The 25,930-nt window shown below is 38.7% G+C and overlaps 1 protein-coding gene across 2 annotated transcripts in view; it reads left to right on the top strand.

Moving 5' to 3' along the window:
• The window catches only part of frmd4a (FERM domain containing 4A), a 295,342-nt gene that overhangs the window by 45,092 nt on the left and 224,320 nt on the right, over positions 1 to 25,930 (top strand). The window contains exon 1 of one of the 2 annotated variants that reach the window (XM_061916777.1): positions 16,895 to 17,169. The exons of the other annotated variant lie outside the window; for it this stretch is intronic. Within the exon in view, the coding sequence (XP_061772761.1) occupies positions 17,104 to 17,169 (66 nt within the window). The 5' untranslated portion in view covers positions 16,895 to 17,103. Of the gene's footprint in view, positions 1 to 16,894; positions 17,170 to 25,930 lie in introns of those variants that run through there. 2 annotated transcript variants of the gene reach the window in all.

Raw genomic sequence — 25,930 nt, 5'->3', positions numbered from 1 at the left:
AGACCGCCCATATTATTTGTTGTGCGCCCTACTAAATGTACCATCATTTTGCGTCAAGAACATGCCGTGACTGCAGAACATCCTAGAGCAGGGGTCACCAACGCGGTGCCCGCGGGCACCAGGTCGCCCGTAAGGACCAGATGAGTCGCCCGCTGGCCTGTTCTAAAAATAGCTCAAATAGCGGCACTTACCAGTGAGCTGCCTCTATTTTTTAAATTGTATTTATTTACTAGCAAGCTGGTCTCGCTTTGCTTGACATTTTTAATTCTAAGAGAAACAAAACTCAAATAGAATTTGAAAATCCAAGAAAATATTTTAAAGACTTGGTCTTCACTTGTTTAAATAAATTCATTTATTTTTTTTTACTTTGCTTCTTATAACTTTCAGAAAGATAGTTTTAGAGAAAAAATACAACCTTCCATCCATCCATCCATTTCCTTCCGCTTATTCCCTTTCGGGGTCGCGGGGGACTATCTCAGCTACAATCGGGCGGAAGGCGGGGTACACCCTGGACAAGTCGCCACCTCATCGCAGGGCCAATACAGATAGACAGACAACATTCTCCCTCACATTCACACACTAGGGCCAATTTAGTGTTGCCAATCAACCTAAAAAATCATTTTTGGATTTTTAAACACATATACCTTTTGACCTTTTAAATTCCTCCCTCTTCTTTCCTGACAATTTAAATCAATGTTCAAGTTTTTTTGTTTTTTTTATCGTAACGAACAATAAATACATTTTCATTTAATTCTTAATTTTAGCTTCTGTTTTTTCGATGAAGAATATTTTTTAAATGTTTCTTCAAACTGATTAAAATTCAAAAAATTATTCTGGCAAATATGGAACATCCTTTAAAATCAAATTTAAATCTTATTTCAAAGTCTTTCGAATTTCTTTTTAAATTTTTGTTCTGGAAAATCTAGAAGAAATAATGATTTGTCTTTGTTAGAAATATAGGTTGGTCCAATTTGTTATATATTCTAACAAAGTGCAGATTGAATTTCAACCTTTTTAAAACATGTCATCAAAATTCTAAAATTAATCTTAATCAGGAAAAATTACTAATGATGTTACATAAATCATATTTTTTATTTTTTCAGAAAAATTCGAATTAGCTAGTTTTTCTCTTAATTTTTTTAGGTTGGATTTTGAATTTTAAAGAGTCGAACTTGAAGTAAAACTATGTTTCAAAATTTAATTTTCATTTTTTTGTGTGTTTTCTCCTCTTTTAAATCGTTAAATTAAGTGTTTTTTTTCATCATTCATTCTCTACAAAAAACCTTCCGTAAAAGGAAAAAAATGTACGACGAAATTACAGACAGAAATACCCTTTTTTTTATATATGTATATATAGATTTATTTATTAAAGGTATATTGAGGAAATTTGGTTATTTCTGGCAATTTATTTAAGTGTGCATCCATCAAACTGGTAGCCCTTCGCATTAATCAGTACCTAAGAAGTAGCTCTTGGTTTCAAAAAGGTTGGTGACCCCTGTCCTAGAACATCACTCAATCTGCACGTCCTTGGTCGGCATGGCAACAAAGGAGTCAGTACACCTGACCAAGTAGCTTCATCTCACGCCTGCAGCAGGAGGCGTCGCTCGCCAAGACTTGCCGGACTTTTCTGCTCTCCAGGGAGCCTTTGATTGATTCCGTCGGCTGGTGCAGGGAACTAGCAGCAAATGTAAATGCGACACGGTGCTTCCTTTTTCTACTTTATGTCCACATGTGCGTTTAGGTTGTTGGCTTGAGTGCACCTTGAGGATTCATTGTCTATAAAAGAGTCTCGTCGTTTAGTCATGAGAGGCTCCAAGGTTTATGAGGCTTGTAAATGCAGCTGCATCCTCCATGTAGAACCCGATGTATCCGAAGTAAAAGCCTGAGCAATGAAAACTTCCTGCGATGATTTTGAGATACAAGCAACGTGCGTCCATTCGACTTGGGATGACTACAAGGCGCACTTAAAGGCCTACTGAAACCCACTACTACCCACCACGCAGTCTGATAGTTTACATATCAATGATGAAATATTAACATTGCAACACATGCCAATACGGACGGTTTAGTTTACTAAATTGCAATTTTAAATTTCCGCGGAGTTTCTTGTTGAAAACGTCGCTGAATGATGACGAGAGCGCGTGACGTCACGGACTGTCAGGAAATATTAGCTCAGCACCACTCACGACTAAAAGTTGTCTCTTTTCATCGCATGATTACAGAGTAATTTGGACATCTGTGTTGCTGAATCTTTTGCAATATGTTCAATTGATAATGGAGACGTCAAAGAAGAATGCTGTTGGTGGAAAGCGGTGTATTGCAGCTGTCTTTAGCACCGAGACACAGCCGGCGTTTCTTTGTTTTTAACACAGACTTTTAAAGTCATTTTGATAGTAGGCTACTATACATAACATAGACACTTACGTCATGTGTTGCCTTATTTATAAGACTTATATAAGACTTTTAAAGTCATTTTAATAGTAGGCTAATACAACTAATACAGACACGTATGTGCTGCCTTCATTATAACACTTATATAAGACTTTTAAAGTCATTTTGATCGTAGGCTACTATACATAACATAGACACTTACGTCATGTGTTGCCTTATTTATAAGACTTATATAAGACTTTTAAAGTCATTTTGATAGTAGGCTATTATAAGTAATTTAGACACTTACGTCACATGTTGCCTTATTTATAAGACTTATATGAGACTTTTGAAGTCATTTTGATAGTAGGCTAATATAACTAATGTAGACACTTACGTCATGTGTTGCCTTTATTATAACACTTATATAAGACTTTTAAAGTCATTTTAATAGTAGGCTAATACAACTAATACAGACACTTATGTGCTGCCTTCATTATAACACTTATATAAGACTTTTAAAGTAATTTTGATAGTAGGCTACTATACATAACATAGACACTTACGTCATGTGTTGCCTTATTTATAAGACTTATATAAGACTTTTAAAGTCATTTTGATAGTAGGCTATTATAAGTAATTTAGACACTTACGCCACATGTTGCCTTATTTATAAGACTTATATAAGACTTTTGAAGTAATTTTGATAGTAGGCTATTAAAGCTAACATCGACAAATCATGTGTTGTCTTCATTATAACACTTATATAAAACTTTTAAAGTAATTTTGATAGTAGGCGAATATAACTAATATAGACACTTACGTCATGTGTTGCCTTCATTATAACACTTATATAAGACTTTTAAAGTCATTTTGATAGTAGGCTACTATAACTAACATAGACACTTACGTCATGATGTTGCCTTCACTATAAAACTTATACAGTACTATTTAAAGTAATTTTGATAGTAGGCTATTATAACTAATTTACACACTTACGTCATGTGTTGCCTTCATTATAACACTTATATAAAACTTTTAAAGTCATTTTGATAGTAGGCTAATATAACTAATGTAGACACTTACGTCATGTGTTGCCTTCATTATAACACTTATATAAGACTTTTAAAGTAATTTTAATAGTAGGCTGATATAACTAATACAGACATTTATGTTTTGCCTTCATTATAACACTTATATAAGACTTTTAAAGTAATTTTGATAGTAGGCTACTATAACTAACATAGACACTTACGTCATGATGTTGCCTTCACTATAAAACTTATACAGTACTATTTAAAGTAATTTTGATAGTAGGCTATCATAACTAATTTAGACACTTACGTCATGTGTTGCCTTATTTATAAGACTTAAATAAGACTTTCAAAGTCATTTTGATAGTAGGCTATTAAAGCTAACATCGACAAATCATGTGTTTTCTTCATTATAACACCTATATAAAACTTTTAAAGTAATTTTGATAGTAGGGGAATATAACTAATATAGACACTTACGTCATGTGTTGCCTTTATTATAACACTTATATAAGACTTTACATTTTTTTTGCGGCTCCAGACAGGTTTTTTTTTTGATATTTTTGCTCCAATATGGCTCTTTCAACATTTTGAGTTGCCGACCCCTGTGTTAGAAGAATCAATATTGCCACTTTTCCTCGTTACATTTGTCCCACTTGCTCTTTTTTTGTTTGTTTGTGTGTTTTTGTTTATAATGGCGTTGAACAGTCACTGCAAATGGGCCCCCGAGCAGCACTTTGGACACCGCTAGTATGAATAAATAGTTGTAAGGTAAAAAGGTTGATGTCGTGAATTCAAATGTCTGTGATTCCCCTTTAGCAAGAACACGCAGAGTGCACCTGCCTCTGTCCTCGCATGCCTTTACGGAACTCACGCAAAGCAGCTCCCGGAGACAAAACCACGGAACAGAGACACCCGCTCTAATGTGGAGTGACATATTGAGGGTGCAGTGTGACGCAGCAAAACCCACATTAGTAAAAGAGTGACTGGGCAGAGATGCTCCCAGCAAACAAAAGAAACAGAAAAATAAACCCATGGACAAAAGTATTGATATATAATCAGTCTTGTCTCTTTAGTTAATTCTCCTTGTGCTGAAATTTACAGTCCATCATATTACAAACCCCGTTTCCATATGAGTTGTGAAATTGTGTTAGATGTAAATCATTTTCAACCAATATTCAGTTGAATATGCTACAAAACAAAATATTTGATGTTCAAACTGATAAACATTTATTTTTTTTGTGCAAATAATCATTAACTTTAGAATTTGATGCCAGCAAAACGTGAAAAAGAAGTTGGGAAAGGTGGCAATAAATACTGATAAAGTGGAGGAATGCTCATCAAAGACGTATTTGGAACATCCCACAGGTGTGCAGGCTAATTGGGAACAGGTGGGTGCCATGATTGGGTATAAAAGCAGCTTCCATGAAATGCTAAGTAATTCACAAACAAAGATGGGGCGAGGGTCACCACTATGTAAGCAAATTGTCGAACAGTTTTAGAACAACATTTCTCAAGGAATTTAGGGATGTTTCCATCTACGGTCCGTAAAATCATCGAAAAGTTCAGAGAATCTGGAGAAATCACTGCACGTAAGCGATGGTATTACGGACCTTTGAACCCTCAGGCTGTACTGCATCAAAAACCAACATCAGTGTGTAAAGGATATCACCACATGGGCTCAGGAACGCTTCATAAAACCACTGTCAGTAACTACAGTTGGTCTCTACATCTGTAAGTGCAAGTTAAAACTCTACTATGCGAAAGCCAAACCCATTAATCAACAATATCCTGAAACGCCGCCGCCTTGGCTGGGCCCGAGCTCATCTAAGATGGACTGATGCAAAGTGGAAAAGTGTTCTGTGGTCTGACGAGTCCACATTTCAAATTATATTTGGAAACAGAGGACGTGGTGTACTCCAAAACAAAGAGGAAAATAACCATTCGGATTGTTGTATAGGCGCAAAGTTGAAAAGCCAGCATCTGTGATGGTATGGGGGTGTATTAGTGCCCAATGCATGGGTAACTTACACTTCTGTGAAAAAAACCATTAATGCTGAAAGGTACATACAGGTTTTGGAGCAACAAATGTTGTCATCCAAGCAACGTTATCATGGACGCCCCTGCTTATTTCAGCAAGACAAGTTATACAACAGCGTGGCGTCGTAAAAAAAGAGTGCGGGTACTTTCCTGGCCCGCCTGCAGTCCAGACCTGTCTCCCATCGAAAAGGTGTGGCACATTATGAAGCGTAAAATACGACAGCAGAGACCCCGTACTGTTGAACGACTGAAGCTCTACATAAAACAAGAACGAGAAAGAATTCCACTTTCAAAACTTCAACAATTAGTTTTCTCAGTTCCCAAACGTTTTTTGAGTGTTGTTAAAAGAAAAGATGATGTAACACAGTGGTGAACATGCCCTTTCCCAACTACTTTGGCACGTGTTGCAGCCATGAAATTCTAAGTTAATTGTCATTTGCAAAAAAAAATAAAATTAATGAGTTTGAACATCAAATATCTTGTCTTTGTAGTGCATTCTATTGAATATGGGTTGAAAATGTTTTGTATTCCGTTTTATATTTAAATCTAACACAATTTCCCAACTCATTTGGAAACAGGGTTTGTATATATAGAAATATATAGTCCATCATAGTATATGTGAATCCACCATCATATATATGACAATCCCGAATACATTTTAAGACAAAATTATGGACAGAAAAAGACTGTTGTTTTTCATTATCATTGAAATATGTCCTCACGTTATTTTTTTCATGACCTTTCAGAGGTCATGTTATGATTCATTTCCTTTTAACAACACTCAGTAAACGTTTGGTAACAGAGGAGACCAATTTTTGAAGCTTTTCATGTAGAATTATTTCCCATTCTTGCTTGATGTACAGCTTAAGTTGTTCAACAGTCTCCGTTGTGGTATTTTAGGCTTCAGAATGCACCACACATTTTTAATGGGAGACAGGTCTGGACTACAGACAGGCCAGTCTCATACCCGCACTATTTTACTATGAAGCCACACTGTTGTAACACATGGCATGGCATGGTCTTGCTGAAATAATGATAACGTTGCTTGGATGGCAACATATGTTGCTCCAAAACCTGTATGTACCTTTCAGCATTAATGGTGCTTTCACAGGTGTGTAAGTTACCCATGCCTTGGGCACTAATGCACCCCCATACCATCACAGATGCTGGCTTTTCAACATTGCGCCTAAAGCAGTCCGGATGGTTATTTTCCTCTTTGGTCCGGAGGACACCATGTCCACAGTTTCCAAAAACTATTTAAAATGTGGACTTGTCAGACCACAGAACACTTTTCCACTTCTGCATCAGTCCATCTTAGATGAGCTCGGGCTTTACAAGGCCGGCGGCGTTTCTGGGTGTTGTTGATAAACGGCCGTGGCTTTGCATAGTAGAGTTTTAACTTGCACTAACAGATGTAGCGACCAACTTTAGTTACTGACAGTGGTTTTCTGAAGTGTTCCTGAGTGATATCCTTTACGCACTGATCTCGCTTTTTGATGCAGTACCGCCTGAGGGATCGAAGGTCACGGCATTGACACTTACGTGCAGTGATTTCTCCAGATTCTCTGAACCTTTTGATGATATTAAGGACCGTAGATGGTGAAATCCTTAAATTATTTGCAATAGCTCATTGAGAAATGTTGTTCTTAAACTCTTGGACGATTAGCGCACGCATTTATTCGCAAAGTGGGGACCCTCGCCCCATCTTTGTTTGTGAATGACTGAGCATTTCATGGAAGCTGCTTTTATACCCAATCATGGAACCCACCTGTTCCCAATTAGCCCGTTCACCTGTGGGATTTTCCAAATAAGTGTTTGATGAGCATTGCCGCTTGTGCCAGCTTTTTTAAAACATGTTGCAGCCAAATGAGCTAATATTTGCAAAAAGTAACATATTTTTCCGGTTCGAAACTCAAGTATCTTGTCAAAGTAAAGCCGCTGCTCCTCCACATGGAGAGGAGCCAGATGAGGTTGTTTCGGGCATCTGGTCAGGATGCTACCCGAATGTACGGAGGTGTTTCAGGCACGTCCGACCGGTAGGAGGCCACAGGGAGGACACGTTGGGAAGACTATGTCTCCCGGCTGGCCTGGGAACGCCTCGGAATCCCCTGAGAGAAGCTGGACAAAGTGGCTGGGGAGAGGAAAGTCTGGGCTTCCCTGCTTAGGCTGCTGCCCCCGCAACCCGACCTCGGATAAGCGGAAGAAGATGGATGGATGAATACAGGTTACCTCAACCCCAACACTTTCAGGGTGAACTAGAACCAACAGAGTACTGTACTGCAGACTATCACACCCACCGTGTCAAAGTGTAGAACAATAAATCCCTGAAACGGTTGGCTTGGCTATCTTGGCTGCAACTTTCTTTAAGAGGCTTTATCAACATGTCTGGAGTAAAGTCTATTTTTGACTCACCGAGTGTGTGCAGTGCAAACTTTAAACCATTTGGAAGCTTGCCCGGAGGTTGATTACCACCCTATCTGAACATCACCATCAATTAGGTCGATGAAGAATTAGTACGGAGTGTTAAACTGTCCTCAGGGGTTAAGGTTGACAGTAAGTGGGGGGTTGTTCATTTTCAGTTTGCCATGCAAAGGATGAGATGCGGCTGTAGTCAAAGCTCTGTTGTGTCGGATGCTATTTGGATTACTGGGGCGGGAGGTTCCGATGATGGACCATGGGCTGATGCGCCTGACTGCCTCAGCATGCTGCACTTAAAGGTACTGGCATCTTTGGTTGGATTTCCTCAAATATGTTGATGGTTTACAAGACTTTGGGTATTGTTTGTCTTATTAGATGATGTGACCTTGCAAATAATGGTATTCGGTCTTAGGTGAAAACAAGATATAGGGCGGGGGTCTTTAGTGCCGCCCTAGTGGCTCCCAAGAGGATTTTTAAAATGGATTGAAAATGGAAAATGTTTTTGTGTGAAGACAAACATGACAAAAACCTTCCCGATTGTTACAAAACCCACTGTTAATTTGTTTGTGTGTGTGTTTCACTGAAAATAATATTTGGTTAGCTTTCTGCTCTACCGCTCCCAGTCTGTGGAACGATCTCCCTGACCACCTGAGGGCACCATAGACTGTGGATGTTTTTCAAATAAAAAAGGCTTAAAAACCCTTCTTTTTTTCAAAAAAGCCTTTCTTTAGATAAATGCACACAAGTTCCAGCTATTCGGCTAGATAGATAGATAGATAGATAGATAGATAGATAGATAGATAGATAGATAGATAGATAGATAGTACTTTATTGATTCCTTCAAGAGAGTTCCCTCAGGAAAATTAAGGCTGTGTGACGCCCGGGTCGCATGGTGATGCGGGGCTGGTTCTCCCAGGATGCAAACTGACTACGGTCACAGCGTGCAGGTAGGAAATGATTTATTGTGTGAAGACAAACATGACACAAACCTTCCCGATTGTTACAAAACCCACAGTTTAATATGTGTGTGTGTGTGCTTCACCGGGGAGAATATTTGGTTAGCTTTCTGCTCAGCCGCTTCCAGTCTGTGGAACGCTCTCCCGGACATCCTGAGGGCACCACAGACTGTGGATGTTTTTAAAATAAAAAAGGTTTAAAAACCCTTCTTTTTTTCAAAAAAACTTTTTTTTTTTTGATAAATGCATACTAGTTCCAGCTATTCGGCTAGATAGATAGATAGATGGATGGATGGATGGATAGATAGATAGATAGATGGATGGATGGATGGATGGATGGATGGATGGATGGATGGATGGATGGATGGATAGATAGATAGATAGATAGATAGTACTTTATTGATTCCTTCAAGGGAGTTCCCTCAGGAAAATTAAGGCTGTGTGACGACCGGGTCGCATGGTGATGCGGGGTTGGTTCTCCCAGGATGCAAACTGACTACGGACACAGTGTGCAGTTAGGAAATGATTTATTACGAAAATAAATCAGACGGGAACAAAGAAAAACGGGCTCATAGCACAGAAGACAAAAACTAACGGGGCGAGCGTGGGGGCTAGCAAATCAAAACTGTCGTCTACTGTTGCATAAAGCAAACTACGAAGCCAGACCGAGCGAGGCCAGGGCATAGACTAAATAGCCCTCTGATTAGTGCCCGGGCAACAGGAGAGCGTCCCGGAACACTAACCAGAAGCAGGTGAGTGCAATCTGTCGTCATGGCAACTGAAATAAACAAACTCAAGAGATGCTGAAAACACAAGTGAGACGAAAACGTAAACAGACTCTGATCCAGGCAGCGGATCATAACAGGCTGTTGTAGTTTTTATTTTTATTTATTTTTATTATAGTTTTATTTTAATTTTTATAATACACTGTAGCACTTAGAGGTTGTTTACTAAATGTAAGGTGCTTTTTACAAATAAAATATATTATCATTCTTATTATTATTATTATTACATTGTTTTGTCCTATTAATTTCAGTGGTTCTTGAACTCACCGTGGTGTGGACTGTGACGCCATAGTTGTTTTTTACATGTAAAATCTTCCACTCCTTCTTTGGGTCATTTTGTCCACCAAACATTTTATACCGTGCGTGAATGCACAGAGGTGTGATTTGTTGATGTTATTGACTTGATTGGAGTGCTAATCAGACATATTTGGTCACCGCAAACTAATCAATGCTAACATGCTATTTAAGCTAGCTGTATGTACATATTGCATTGTTATTTGTAGCTATATCCTATTTGTATATAATTTAGTTTTGAATGTCTCATGAGACATCATCTGTATGTAATATTAGCTGCATTTCAGATAGTTGTTTGTCCGCCATGTTGTTCCAGACCACAGCAAACATTACCCAGCTTGCCAAAGATTGTAATAAATCTATTAGAAGAAGACAGCCTGCCGTTTCCTTTAACTTAGACACACACATCTATACCTTTGGCCATTAAGACTTTTAAAGTAATTTTTATAGTAGGTTAATATAACTAATATAGACACTTACACCATATGTTGCCTTCATTATAAGACTTTCAAAGTCATTTTGATAGTAGGGTAATATAGACACTTACGTCATGCGTTGCCTTCATTATAACACTTATATAAGACTTTTACAGTCATTTTGATAGTAGGCTAATATATTATTATAGACACTTACGTAATGTGTTGCCTTCATTGTAAGACTTTGATCAGACTTTCAAAGTCATTTTGATAGTAGGCTAATACATTATTATAGACACTTACGTAATGTGTTGCCTTCATTATAAGACTTTGATCAGACTTTCAAAGTCATTTTGATAGTAGGCTAATATAGACACATCATGTGTTGTCTTCATTATAACACTTAGTATAAGACTTTTAAAGTACTTTTGTTAGTAGGCTAATATAACTAATATAGACACTTGCGTTATGTGTTGGCTTCATTATAACACTTATATAAGACTTTTTAAAGTCATTTTAATATTAGCTTAATATGGACACTTACGTCATGTGTTGCCTTCATTATAACACTCATATAAGACTTTTAAAGTAATTTTGAGAGTAGGCTAATATTACTAATTTACACACTTACATCATGTGTTGCCTTCATTATAACACTTATATAAGACTTTTAAAGTCATTTTTTTAGTAGGTTAATATAACTAATATAGACGCTTATGCCTTGTGTTGCCTTCATTATAACACTTATATAAGACTTTTAAAGTACTTTTTATAGTAAGCTAATATAAATATTATAGACACTTACGCCATGTGTTGCCTTCATTATAAGACTTTCAAAGTCATTTTGATAGTAGGCTAATATAGACACTTACATTGTGTGTTGTCTTCATTATAAGACCTATATTAGACTTTTAAAGTCATTTTGATAGTAGGCTAATATAACTAATTTAAACACTTATGTCATGTGTTGCCTTCATTAGAAAACTCATATACGACTTTATATTTTTCTGGCGCCAATGCAGATTAGTTGTTTGTATTTTTGCTCCAATATGGCTCTTTTAATGTTTTGGGTTGCCGACCCCCGATCCGCAAATTGTTGAGCCTTGATAAATTCAGTGAACTGCATCAATAAATATTTAGTTTCCAATCTCTCGATGTAATATTCATTATATAAGCCGTTGCATATTTATCAAGGTAGCAACTGTGTCTCATGTATGCATAAAAAGACCATACACATTCAAATGGTAGCCTGGTCCGCTGTTAATGTGGATTTCGTCTCGGTCTTCATCCATCACCACCTTCTCGTGGAAATCCTAGGTTTGGCGGCGGATGTTGTGCGAAATCAGCGCCACATTGGGACATTACGGCCTGATCAGCCTTTGTCGGAAGCTGAGTTTTTCTCTAATGACCAGGGCGGGTGTACCTTGGGCAACCGTGCACTCCACCTGCCAGCTGATTTGGAGCTGCACACAGTCCATATTCACCTTCGAGTAGTGAGACATTTATAATGCATGAGCGGCATGCCGATGAGAATTAAGAGGGATATGTCTGACTTATTAATGGCGGTTTGATGCATAATCACTGCAGGCGGCATTAGGAGATTCTTCAGGAAGACTTGAAAAGCCCCCCGAGGGCTGCACGGACCCCATGACTGACTGCGTTTTGTCGTAATGAACCACCCGAGTGCGTTGTGGTGTGGTACTCCATAACGAGAGTGCAGAATATAATTTCTGTCTGATGTGAGAACTGATTCTGTTGACCTCACACCCAGGGGGGGGGGGGGGTGGGGGGGGGGGGGGGGGGGGAGCAGTGGGCAAAGGTCACTGGCTTTCTGGGACTGGAGCTTTGTAAAAAAAAAAACAGGAGGAGATGAGCAAGCATGAAAGGATACAGTGAGTGAGTCCGGTGCTTTACTACAGACCTTAGATCAGTGGTTCTCAACCTTTTTTCAGTGAACATTTTTTTAATCCAAGTACCCCCTAATCAGAGCAAAGCATTTTTGGTTGAAAAAAAGAGATAAAGAAGTAAAATACCGCACTTTGTCATCAGTTTCTGATTTATTAAATTGTATATCAGTGCAAAATATTGCTCATTTGTAGTGGTCTTTCTTGAACTATTTGGAAAAATATATATAAAAATACCTAAAAACGTGTTGAAAAATAAACAAGTGATTCAATTATAAATTAAGATTTCTACACATAGAAGTAATCATCAACTTAAAGTGCCCTCTTTGGGGATTGTAATAGAGATCCTGTCATGCCTGTAAGTTTATGTTTTGGTTGTGGTCAGGTTATGTTTAGTTTTTTGGACATTTAAGTTCTGTCTTGGCACTTCCTGGTTTGTTTTCGTCTCCATGCCAACTCATTACTTTTCACCTGTCATGTCACGTCCCTGTCCTCAGCCTCACACCTGTTTTCACTAATTATCATAGATACTTAAGTCACTCTTTTTCTTCTTCATTCTGGGATCTTCACACACGCACGCACCCTACCCATGCTGCGCTACTACCTTCATGCCCTTGAACACCTCGCTATCAATGCCCTTGTTTTGATCCACGTAAGTTTTGTATTTATGCCACAGTGCACTCTTTTGTTTCATGTCTTTAGTCTTGCCATCGTGCTGTTTAAGTTTATAGTTAAATTGTCTTTCATGCCATTGAGCAAGTGTTTTTGTTTTCCCTGTTTTGTATATATTATATAATTAAAAGATGTACTCACAGTCACGTCTCGCCCGTGCAAATCATTCTCTGCATCGAAGAAACAACTTTAATCCAAGCCAAGTTGTGACGGATCCATCTGGATTCATGAACTTCATTCTAAACATTTCTTCACAAAAATTAAATCTTTAACATCAATATTTATGGAAGATGTCCACAAAAAATGTAGCTATCAACACTGAATATTGCATTGTTGTATTTTTTTTCTCAGTTTATGAACTTACATTCGTATTTTGTTGAAGTATTGTTCAATAAATATATTTATAAAGGATTTTTTAATTGTTGCTATTTTTAGAATATTTAAAAAGAAAATCTCACGTACCCCTTGGCATACCTTCAAGTACCCCCAGGTGTACGCGTACCCCCATTTGAGAACCACTGCCTTAGATCATCTCTCAAGAAGTTTTGACATGGTGTGCGGCAAGTTGTCAGTAGATGACATCACAAACCCCAAAACCAGTGAAGTTGGCACCTTGTGTAAATGGTAAATAAAAACAAAATACAATGATTTGCCAATCCCTATATTCAATTGAATAGACTGCAAAGACAAGATATTGAACGTTCGAACTTGAGAACGTTATTTTTTTTACAAATATTAGCTCATTTAGAATTTGATGCCTGCAACATGTTTCAAAAAAAGCTGGCAAAAGCAACTGAGAAAGTTGAGGAATGCTCATCAAACAGGTGAACAGGCGAATCGGGAACAGGCGGGTGCCATTATTGGGTATAAAAGCAGCTTCCGTGAAATGCTCAGTCATTCACAAACAAGGATGGGGCGAGGGTCACCACTTTGTGAAGAAATGCGTGAGCAAATTGTCAAACAGTTTAAGAACAACATTTCTCAAGGAGCTATTGCAAGGAACTTAGGGATTTCACCATCTGTTGTCCGTAACATCATCAAAAGGTTCAGAGAATCTGGAAAAATCACTGCACGTAATGTTGAATGCCCGTGACCTTCGAACCCTCAGGCGGTACTGCATCAAAAAGCGACATCAGTGTGCAAAGGATATCACCAAATGGGCTCAGGAACACTTCAGAAAACCACAGTCAGTAACTACAGTTGGTTGCTACACCTGTAAGTGTAAGTTAAAACTCTACTATGCAAAGCGAAAGCCATTCCTCAACAACACCCAGAAACGCAACTGGCTTCGCTTGGCCTTATCTCATCTAAGATTGAACTAATGCAAAGTGGAAAAGTTTTCTGTGGTCTGACGAGTCCACATTTCAAAATGTTTTTGGAAACTCTGGACGTCGTGTCCTCCGGAACAAAGAGGAAAAGAACCATCCGGATTGTTATAGGTGCAAACTTCAAAAGCCAGCATCTGTGATGGTATGGGGGTGTATTAGTGCCCAAGGCATGGGGAACTTACACATCTGTGAAGGCACCATTAATGCTGAAAGGTACATACAGGTTTTGGAGCAGCATATGTTGCCATCCAAGCAATGTTATCATGGATGCCCCTGCTTATTCCAGCAAGACAATGCCAAGCCACGTGTTACAACAGCGTGGCTTCATAGTAAAAGAGTGTGGGTGATAGACTGGCCTGCCTGTAGTCCAAACCTGTCTCCCACTGAAAATGTGTGGTGCATTATGAAGTGTAAAATACCACAACGGAGAACCCGGACTGTTGAACAACTTAAGCTGTACATCAAATATCCCACCTGAAAAACTTTAAGAATTGGTCTCCTCAGTTCTCAGTGGCCATGTAAAACAGTGGTAAAAATGCCCCTGTGCCATCTTTTTTGCAATGTATTGCTGTCAATAAATTCTAAGTTAATGAGTATTTGCCCAAAAACAATTAGGTTTTTCAGTTTGAACATTAAGTATTTTGTTTTTGCAGTCTATTCAATTGAATATAGGTTAAAAAGCTTTTGCAAATCATTGTATTCTGTTTTCATTTACGATTCACACAATGTGTCAACTTCACTGGTTTTGGGGGGTTTGTATTATTTCACCAAACATGGCAAGTTGTTATCTTTAAAGGAGTCCTTAGAGCAGGGGTCACCAACGCGGTGCCCGCGGGCACCAGGTAGCCCGTAAGGACCAGATGAGTCGCCCGCTGGCCTATTCTAAAAATAGCTCAAAGAGCAGCACTTACCAGTGAGCTGCCTCTATTTTTTAAATTGTATTTATTTACTAGCAAGCTGGTCTCGCTTTGCTCGACATTTTTAATTCTATGAGAGACAAAACTCAAATAGAATTTGAAAATCCAAGAAAAATGTTTAAAGACTTGGTCTTCACTTGTTTAAATAAATTTGTTTATTTTTTTACTTTGCTTCTTAAAACTTTCAGAAAGACAATTTTAGAGAAAATACATTAAAAATACATTTTTAATTTAATTCTTCATTTTAGCTTCTGTTTTTTCGACGAATAATATTTGTGAAATCTTTCTTCAAACTTATTATGATTGAAATTCAAAAAAAATATTCTGGCAAATCTAGAAAATCTTTACAATCAAATGTAAACCTTATTTCAAAATCTTTTGAATTTCTTTTAAAATTTTTGTTCTGGAAAATCTAGAAGAAATAATGATTTGTCTTTGTTAGAAATATAGCTTGGTCCAATTTGTTATATATTCTAACAAAATGCGGATTGGATTTTAACCTATTTAAAACATGTCATCGAAATTCTAAAATTAATCTTAATCAGGAAAAATTACTAATGATGTTCCATAAATTCTTTTTTTAATTTTTTCAAATAGATTCGCATTAGCTAGTTTTTGTCTTCTTTTTTTTACGTTGAATTTTGAATTTTAAAGAGTCGAAATTGAAAATAAACTATGTTTCAAAATTTAATTTCCATTTTTTTCCTGTTTTCTCCTCTTTTAAACCATTCAATTAAGTGTTTTTTTCATAATTTATTCCCTACAAAAAACCTTCCGTAAAAGGAAAAAAAATGTACAACGGCATGACGGACAGAAATACCCATATATATATATATATATTTACTAAAGGTAAATTGAGAAAATTGGCTATTTATGGCAATGTATTTAAGTGTGTATCAAACTGGTAGCCCTTGCATTATTCGGTACCCAAGAAGTAGCTCTTGGTTTCAAAAAGGTTTGTGACCCCTGGGCTAGAGTATACAAATGGCCCTGCGATGAGGTGGCGACTTGTCCAGGGTCTACCCCGCCTTCCGCCCGATTGTAACTGAGATAGGCTCCAGCTCCCCCCGCGACCCCATAGGGAATGAGCGGTAGAAATGGATGGATGGATGGAGTATACAAATGAGTTTTAAGATGGGACTTAAATGCTTCTAGTGAGGTACCATCTCTAACTGTTACCGGAAGAGCTTGAATAGAAAATGCTCTATGGCCCACAGACTTTTTCTGGGCTCTGGGAATCACTAATAAGCCGGAGTTCTTTGAACGCAGATTTCTTGCCGGGACAATTAGTACAATACAATCGGCAAGATAGGATGGAGCTTTCCCTTTGCATCCTCCCCTACTAACACCCCTTCGCCCTTCCCTGCTCCCCCAAAGGGCTTGTCGTCCGTGCCCTCCTTCCCATCAATGTTGCGTAAGTTTCCTGTCAGGTTGACGACATATCGCTGTTGTTGTCCCCCCAATGAGTCTGTGGGACACGCCAGATCCAGGCCTGCCCTTTTAATGAGGCCCAAACAAAGGCGCATTGAAGAGAAGCCCCGTCTGAGAGAGGATGACCCAGGACTGGGCATCAGCGGCCCCAAGGCTGTCCCCCTCGTACAAAGACCTCCACTGTGGTCATGGAGTTGAAAGGGCATGGACGAACAAAAAAAGGGGGGGAAGAGGGAGGATACATCCTGTTCCAACAAATATCGGAAAAAATTTAACAAAAGTGTGAATTTTCTGACCATGAGTACCCCATCAAGTTGTTCTCTCCAGCAAGTCACACCCTTAAATGTGCTCGTCTGCCATAGCTCAGATCAGATTGTCTCGAATCTTGGAACCAAAGAGATCATATAAGGGACAGTCTTGGAAACTTACGGAATACTCATTGGTGTGTCGGACAAAATCATGGCATTCTCAGCTGGACTTGAGCGTTTGCTATGATTGATTCAGCACGATTTCAATTATTTTCAAACCAGCTAGAAGAATGACTCTCTCATCTCGACTGGAGGACATGGAGCCGACCTTGGAGCATGTGCTCATGGACGTCTTTGTAAGTCTTCTTGGCTGTCTTTTCTCTTGTGATGGATTTGTTTCCTTTGTTCATAACATTTATGGACAGAATTTCTAGGCGTAGTCAAGGAGTTGAGGGGATCTGGTTTGGTAGCTACAGGATTAGGTCTCTGATTTTTGGAGATGATGGCTTCATCTGGCCGGGATCTTCAGCTCTCACTGGATAGGTTCGCAGCCTAGTGTGAAGCGACTGGGATGAGAATCTGCACCTCCAAGTCTACGTACATGGTTCTTGCCTGGAAAAGGGTGGAGTGCCATCTCCGGATTGGGGAGGAAATCTCGCCCCAAGTGGAGGAGTTCAAGTACCTCGCAGTCTTGTTCATGATTGAGGGAAGAGTGGATCGTGAGATCGACAGGCGGATCGGTGGGGCGTCTTCGGTAATCCAGACACCGTATCGATCCGAGCTCTCAATTTATCGGTGGATCTACGTTCCCATCCTCACCTATGGTCATAAGCTTTGGGTTATGACTGAAAGGACAAGATCACGGGTACAGGCGGCCGAAATGAGATTCTTCCGCCGGGTGGCGGGGCTCTCCCTAAGAGATAGGGTGAGAAGCTCTGTCATCCGGGAGGAGCTCAAAGTAAGGCCGCTGCTCCTCCACATGGAGAGGAGCCAGATGAGGTGGTTCGGGCATCTGGTCATGATGCCACCCGAAGGCCTCCCTAGGGAGGTGTTTTGGGCACGTCCGACCGCTAAGATGCAACGGGGAAGACCCAGGACAAGTTGGGAAGACTACGTCTCCCGGCTGGCCTGAGAACGCCTTGGGATCCCCCAGGAAGAGCTGGACCAAGTGGCAGGGGGATGGAAATCTGGGCTGCAATCCTGTCATACTGCTTATCCGGCCTCGGATAAGCAGAAAAAGATGGATGGATGGACTTGTTTCCTTTAAAACAGGGGTGCGTGTAACGTTGATGGCGAGCTACAGAGGGTGTGTCAGTCCATCGCCAGCCAAGCATGAAAAAAATAAACCTAAAAATGATCGATCATCAATCTTCACTATGACGTCAATTTATTGACATTCACGTCACCCGGGAGTCTTGCGAGACGACGCTGGCTGCTGCCAGCTATTTATTAAGAAAAAATGACCGACAGGAAGGCGAGAAACACTTTTTACTTCAACAGACTCTCGCGCCGTACCTAAAGACCGACTGCACAGTTCCTACGTTCACACTAAAAGCACTGATTCAACCTACCTGTGCTGACAAAATAAGACTTACTCTTACACTTAGACAAACATTATTGATCCACAAAGGAAATTGTTCCACACAGTAGCTCAATTACAAAGGATAGAACGGGTAAGGATGGAAAGGATTATGCACACAAGGGCCTACAAAGAGGGTGAAAACAAAAGGTATAAAGTAGACTAAAATCAGACATCAGAATCGGAAATACTTTAATAATCCCCAAAGGGAAAATTAAGATTTTGGGCACAATCCCATTCAAGAGCAGACAAACATTACAGGGAGACAGAACAGGATCGCTGATGGGGTCTACTAACTTCTTCACTGGGGGTGAGAAAAAAAAGAAAAACCGTTTAAGCCTGGACCCCAAGAGAGAGTCTCCAGACTGAAGCCAAGGGGGGGGCATGTGTGTAAGAGGGAAACATCAAAGAACACAAACATTAAAGACATTAAAAGAGCAGAGCTGATTCAACCAGCCACTTCTACACACTATTGACAGAGGCGGCGACCTTTGCTCATGCAAGCACGCTGATCACACTCTCCCTCCACAATAATATTTACAGTATGCATACGGTATATATAAGAGTCTCAGAAGCTAGCACGCTACGGAGTTTGCCGCCAATCTATTTCTTGTAAAGTGTATAAAATTGAGTACGGATGCTGGACAAATGGCAAAAAGCAACCACTTTCATGTGGTATTGGACAGAAAAGAGGACTTTTTTTTTTCTCCTCCCTTAGAAGTTCGCTTCCCCTTTGGTCCGGATGACACGATGTCGAATATTTCCAAAAACAATTTGAAATGTGGACTTGTCAGACCACAGAACACTTTTCCACTTTGCATCAGTCCATATTAGATGATCTCGGGCCCAGAGAAGCCGGCGGCGTTTCTGGATGTTGTTGATAAATGGCTTTCGCTTTGCATAGCAGAGCTTTAACTTGCACTTACAGATGTAGCAACGAACTGTATTTAGTGACAGTGGTTTTCTGAAGCGTTCCTGAGCCCATGTGGTGATATCCTTTAGAGATTGATGTCGGTTTTTGATACAGTGTTGTCTGAGGGATCGAAGGTCACGGTCATTCAATGTTGCTTTCCAGCCATGCCGCTTACGTGGAGTGATTTCTCTAGATTCTCTGAACCTTTTGATGATATTATAAACCGTAGATGTTGAAATCCCTAAATTTCTTGCAATTGCACTTTGAGAAACGTTGTTCTTAAACTGTTTGACTATTTGCTCACGCAGTTGTGGACAAAGGGGTGTACCTCGCCACATCCTTTCTTGTGAAAGACTGAGCATTTTTAGGAAGCTGTTTTTATACACAATCATGGCACCCACCTGTTCCCAATTAGCATGCACACCCATGGGATGTTCTAAATAAGAGTTTGATGTGCATTCTTCAACTTTATCAGTATTTATTTCCACCTTTCCCAACTTCTTTGTCACGTGTTGCTGGCATCAAATTCTAAACTTAATGATTATTTGCAACAACAACAAAAGTTTATCAGTTTGAACATCAAATATGTTGTCTTTGTAGCATATTCAACTGAATATGGGTTGAAAATGATTTGCAAATAATTGTATTCCGTTTATATTTACATCTAACACAATTTCCCAACTCATATGGGAACGGGGTTTGTAAATACATATACATGATACATATGAATGAGGTAGATCTGCTCCACTTGGTCAATTGAAAAGTAGCTCGCCTGCTGAAAAAGTGTGGGCGCCCCTGCTTTAAAACATCTTATTTGACTCTGTGCATGATGTCTCCGTGCTGACCTCTCGCTGCATAATTCCAGTCAGAGACCAGAGGCCAGCATATGCTTGTGTCTCCTCCAGATGCGCTCTCGTTAATTAGTGCAGAAACAATGTGGCGATTTCAGTGCATTCAGAAAGTAGTCGCAGCGCTTCACTTTTCCCACATTGTGTTATGTTAGTTTTATTCCAAACTGAGGGGGAAACAAATGGTGTTTCTCAAAATACCCCATAGCACAATGTAAAAAGGATAGAGGGAAATATGAATGCAGCAATGTACAGCGATGTGAACAAAAGCATGTATTGTCTATGTGTGGTGATGTAAAGGTGAGGTGTGGTTGTAATGAGAGGACATTGTATGACTGTTCTTAGTTTGATCACATGCTAGTGTATAATTTTATTGCATGTTTATGTACATTTTTTAATTTAGGTGACCAGAGACTGCAGATGGAAATGAGCTATTTAGTTATAATCTGGTGCAGAACGTATCTCTTCTTAGAATCCTGAGATAATGCGTTTGAAGCAATAAAAGGATAACTCCTAAACCAAACATGCAAAATGTCTAAAAATGCATGTATTCATCTTTCTTTGTGAGTTTAACTAGAAACATGTGCTTTTGTAAGGTTTGCCAACACAACAATTAGTTTTTTACTCAATATGACAGTAATGTTCTTAGAATTCTGTGAAAATGGGTTTGAATCAATAGAAATTTTTTTCAAGCATAACTCCTTAACCAAACATGCAAAATGTCTAAAAATGCATGTATTAATGTAATTTTGTGAGTTTTACTAGAAACATGTGCTTTCTTAAGGTTTGCAAACACAACAATTCATTTTTACTCATTACGGCAGTAATGTTCTTAGAATCCTGAGATAATGCTTTGGAAGCAATAAAAAAATGTTCAAGCATAACTCCTAAACCAAACATGCAAAATGTCTAAAAATGCATGTATTAATGTAATTTTGTGAGTTTTACTAGAAACATGTGCTTTTGTAAGGTTTGCAAACACAACAATTAGTGTTTTACTGAATATGACTGTAATGTTATTAGAATCCTGATATAATGTTTTTGAAGCAATAAAACAATGTTCAAGCCTAACTCCTAAACCAAATATGCAAAATGTCTAATAATGCCTGTATTAGTATATTTTTGGGAGTTTTACTAGAAACATGCGCTTTTGTAAGGTTTGCAAACACAATTAGTTTTTTACACAAGATGACAGTAATGTTCTTAGAATTCTGTGAAAATGGGTTTGAATCAAAAGAAAAATGTTTCAAGCATAACTCCTAAAACAAACATGCAAATTGTCTAAAAATGCATGTATTAATGTATCTTTGTGAGTTTTACTAGAAACATGTGTTTTTGTGAGGTTTGCAAACACAACAATTAGTGTTTTATTCAATATGACAGTAATGTTACTTGAATCCTGAGATGTTTTTGAAGCAATACAACAATGTTCAAGCATAACTCCTAAACCAAACATGCAAAATGTCTAAAAATGCATGTGTTAATGTATCTTTGTGATTTTTACTAGAAACGTGCTTTTTTAAGGTTCGCAAACACAAAAATTTGTTTTGACTCATTACGACAGTAATGTTCTTAGAATCCTGAGATAATGCTTTGGAAGCAATAAAAAAATGTTCAAGCATAACTCCTAAACCAAACATGCAAAATGTCTAATAATGCCTGTATTAGTATATTTTTGGGAGTTTTACTAGAAACATGTGCTTTTGTAAGGTTTGCAAACACAATTAGTTTTTTATACAAGATGACAGTAATGTTCTTAGAATTCTGTGAAAATGGGTTTGAATCAAAAGAAAAATAACTCCTAACACAAAAATTTGTTTTGACTCATTACGACAGTAATGTTCTTAGAATCCTGAGATAATGCTTTGGAAGCAATAAAAAAATGTTCAAGCATAACTCCTAAAACAAACATGCAAAGTGTCTAAAAATGCATGTGTTAATGTATCTTTGTGATTTTTACTAGAAACATGTGCTTTTTTAAGGTTCGCAAACACAAAAATTAGTTTTTACTACTTACGACAGTAATGTTCTTAGAATCCTGAGATAATGCTTTGGAAGCAATAAAAAATGTTCAAGCATAACTCCTAAACCAAACATGCAATATGTCTAATAATGCATGTATTCATGTATCTTTGTGAGTTTTACAGGAAACATGTGCTTTTATAAGGTTTGCAAACACAACAATTCATTTTTTACACAATATGACAGTAATGTCTTAGAATTCAGTGAAATGGTTTTGAATCAACAGAATTATTTTTCAAGCATAACTCCTAAACCAAACATGCAAAATGTCTAAAAATGCATGTATTAATGTATATTTGTTATTTTTACTAGAAATATGTGCTTTTTTGAGGTTTGCAAAAACAACTATTAGTTTTTGTACTCAATATGACAGTAATGTTCTTAGAATTCTGTGAAAATGGGTTTGAATCAATAGAAACTTTTTTCAAGCATAACTCCTAAACCAAATATGCACAATGTCTGATAATGCCTGTATTTATGTATCTTTGTGAGTTTTACTAGAAACATGTGCTTTTGTGAGGTTTGCAAACACAAAAACTCATTTTTTACTCATTACGACAATAATGTTCTTAGAGTCCTGAGATAATGATCAGGAAGCAATAAAAAAATGTTCGAGCATAATTCCTAAACCAAACATGCAAAATGTCTAGTAATAAAGCAAGAAAAAAATATTCCAAGCATAACTTCTAAACCAAACATGCAATACGCCTTATGAAAACCGGCAGCCTTGCAAAGTCGACTCGCCCACACCGTCAGTTTTGATCGGTCTCAACTTTGCTGCGAAAAAGGGCGTTTGCCAGGTTTTTGGGCGTTAACAAGCTTAACACCTGATGTTTTGGACGGGTCTTACTTTCATACTGTGACATTTACTGCACCAACTCATGGTGGGAATGCATTGTCCTTTCAAATAAAGACTAAACTAACTCACTAACTGACTAACATCCGGGATGAAAACCAGCGCTTCCCATCCAACCTGATGGAGCTTGAAAGAGAAAAAGAATGGGTCACACTCCCAAAGATGGGTGTGCCAAACTAATTGCATTTAGAGATGTACAAAAATATCGGCCGGCCGATATAATCGACCGATAAATGCTTTAAAATGTAATATCGGATATTATCGGTATCGGTTTCAAAAAGTAAAATGAATGACTTTTTAAAACACCATTGTACGGAGCGGTACATATCCGGGAAAAAAATGATAGAAAACCAGTCAGCAGCCCGTCCCCTCTCCCTTGTACCCTCTCCCCTCTCCCCTCTCGCCTCTCCCCTCTCCCCTCTCCCCTCTCCCCTCTCCCCTCTCCCCTCTCCCCTCTCCCCTCACCCCTCTCCCCTCATCCCTCTCCCCTCTCCCCTCACCCCTCTCCCCTCTCCCCTCTCCCCTCTCCCATACACAACACAGGAGTTGACGACTGCAGCATGAGAGGTTTACTGGCAACGCTTGATGACCTCATCAAACCGCCGCGAGTGCGGCATAACAACAACAAGAGTGTGTTGTTGCCGGTGCTGTAGCCGTGGCTAACAAGCCAGCTCACTCGGTGACTGACTAACGACAGCATGTCTATGGTTTGGGATTATTTTAAAGTGTTTCTGACGGATAAAAAACTGGCAATTTGCAACGACTGCAAGAAGTTGGTTATGCGAGGAGGAACCAAAACGACCAATTTGATCTCCCACCTCTTCAAAAATCATAAGGAGATACACATTGAATACAAGAGGAAGATGAATGAAAAGCAAACAACGAAAAAAAGTAGTACCACACAGTTCTTGCTTAAAGACTCCGCCGAGAAAATACAAAAATACAACAAAAACCACCCAAGGGCGAAAGCTCACATTGTGGTAAGGGGCAAGGCACGCAATATGGCAAAAGTTACGGTGGGGTTTGGTGTTGCTAGTCTACCCTGCATGGTGCACACTTTGCAGCTTGCAGTGAGCGGAGCTGCTCTGTCTCAACGCAGCATTTCAGAAGCTCTGGCTGACTGGTAGGCCATTTCAAGCACTCACCACTAGATTGCAGAACATTTGTGTTACTCATACAAATATATTAGAGCAGGGCAGATTATAATTCCCTGTTATACAGTATACCAGGCAGCCTTGCACTAAATGAGGACTATGTTATTGTTTACTTTATTACTCTAGTATTTTCTCTGGACAGAAGCTGTGTGCCTTCATTGTTTTTGTAGCTGTTGTTTTGAGGCATGTTTAAAAAATAATAATAATAATGCACTTTCTTAGACTTAGACTTTGTGAAGGTCAAAGTATAGTATTTCCCATAGTTGTAGTGGGTATCTGGATTATCTCAGGGAGAGCATGACCCAAATTCCAAGCTGTTGTTTTGAGGCACGTTAAAAAAAAAAAAAAATGCACTTTGTGACTTCAATAAAGAACATGGCAGTGCCATGTTGGCACTTTTTTCCATAATTTGAGTTGAAGTTGTTCTCTTATTTTGGAAAACCTTGTTACATTGTTGAATGCATCTAGCGGGGCATCACAAAAGAATTATGCATAATAATGTGTTAATTCCACGACCGTATACATCGGTATCGGTTGATATCAGAATTGGTAATTAAGAGTTGGACCATATCGGAACATCGGATATCGACAAAAAGGCTATTAGCGGACATCTGTAGTTGCATTGTATTCAAAAAGACTCGAGGCTGTAAGTGCTGCCGAAGGTGCATCAACAAAGTAACAATGTGATTTTTTTACTTCTTTGAATTTTAATACATTCGCAAAAAAAACGAAAAAAAATGGGGTATTGTCTGTAGAATTTTGAGGACAAAAATGTTTTTTATCCCACTGTAATATACAAACGTGTGGAAAAAGTGATATTTTCTGGATGAACTATGTCAGAAGTGACCCGCAGGGAAAATTGTCGCTCCTGGGGGCGACTTTAAGAATGTTTACTCAGGATTTAACGGAAATATAAGCTTTTCGCCCCCCTTCTCCATTGGTCTCATGTTTTCTATGAATCACCCCAGTGGGAATAAATACAAGAAGACAAGATGAAATAAGGAACAAGTACAAGACTTTCATGGTCCCTTTCCCCTGACGCTTATTTAAGAGGCAGATGACTTCTCTGGTTTACGATGGATGTTCCCATGAAAACTGACAAACATTCTGTCTCTAGACTTGGAAGGCCTCAGCATGGATGGACACACTAATATGGATGCTGTCCACTTTGTTCAATACCCTCCTCTTTCCCTCAAACATTGTTTAAAAGTGCAAACATGGGGAACATTAAAGTAGACCTACGTGTGTGTACTGATAATACTTACAAACCCCGTTTCCATATGAGTTGGGAAATTGTGTTAGATGTAAATATAAACGGAATACAATGATTTTCAAATCCTTTTCAACCCATATTCAGTTGAATATGCTACAAAGACAAGATATTTGATGTTCAAACTCATAACCTTTTTTTTTTGCAAATAATAATTAACTTACAATTTCATGGCTGTAACACGGGCCAAAGTAGTTGGGAAAGGGCATGTTCACCACAGTGTTACATCACCTTTTCTTTTAACAACACTCAATATAGGTTTGGGAACTGAGGAGACTAATAGTTGCAGCTTTGGAAGTGGAATTATTTCCCATTCTTGTTTTATGTAGAGCTTTAGTTGTTCCACAGTCTGGGGTCTCGACTGTCGTATTTTACGCTTCATAAAGCGCCACACATTCTCGATGGGAGACAGGTCTGGATTGCAGGTGGGCCAGGAAAGTACCCGCACTCTTTTTTTATGAAGCCACGCTGTTGT

Source organism: Nerophis ophidion, linkage group LG12 (genome assembly GCF_033978795.1).
Source record: "Nerophis ophidion isolate RoL-2023_Sa linkage group LG12, RoL_Noph_v1.0, whole genome shotgun sequence".
NCBI lineage: Eukaryota > Metazoa > Chordata > Actinopteri > Syngnathiformes > Syngnathidae > Nerophis > Nerophis ophidion.
The sequence above is the reverse complement of the archived record's forward strand: the minus strand, read 5'-3'. Positions and strand labels throughout refer to the sequence as shown.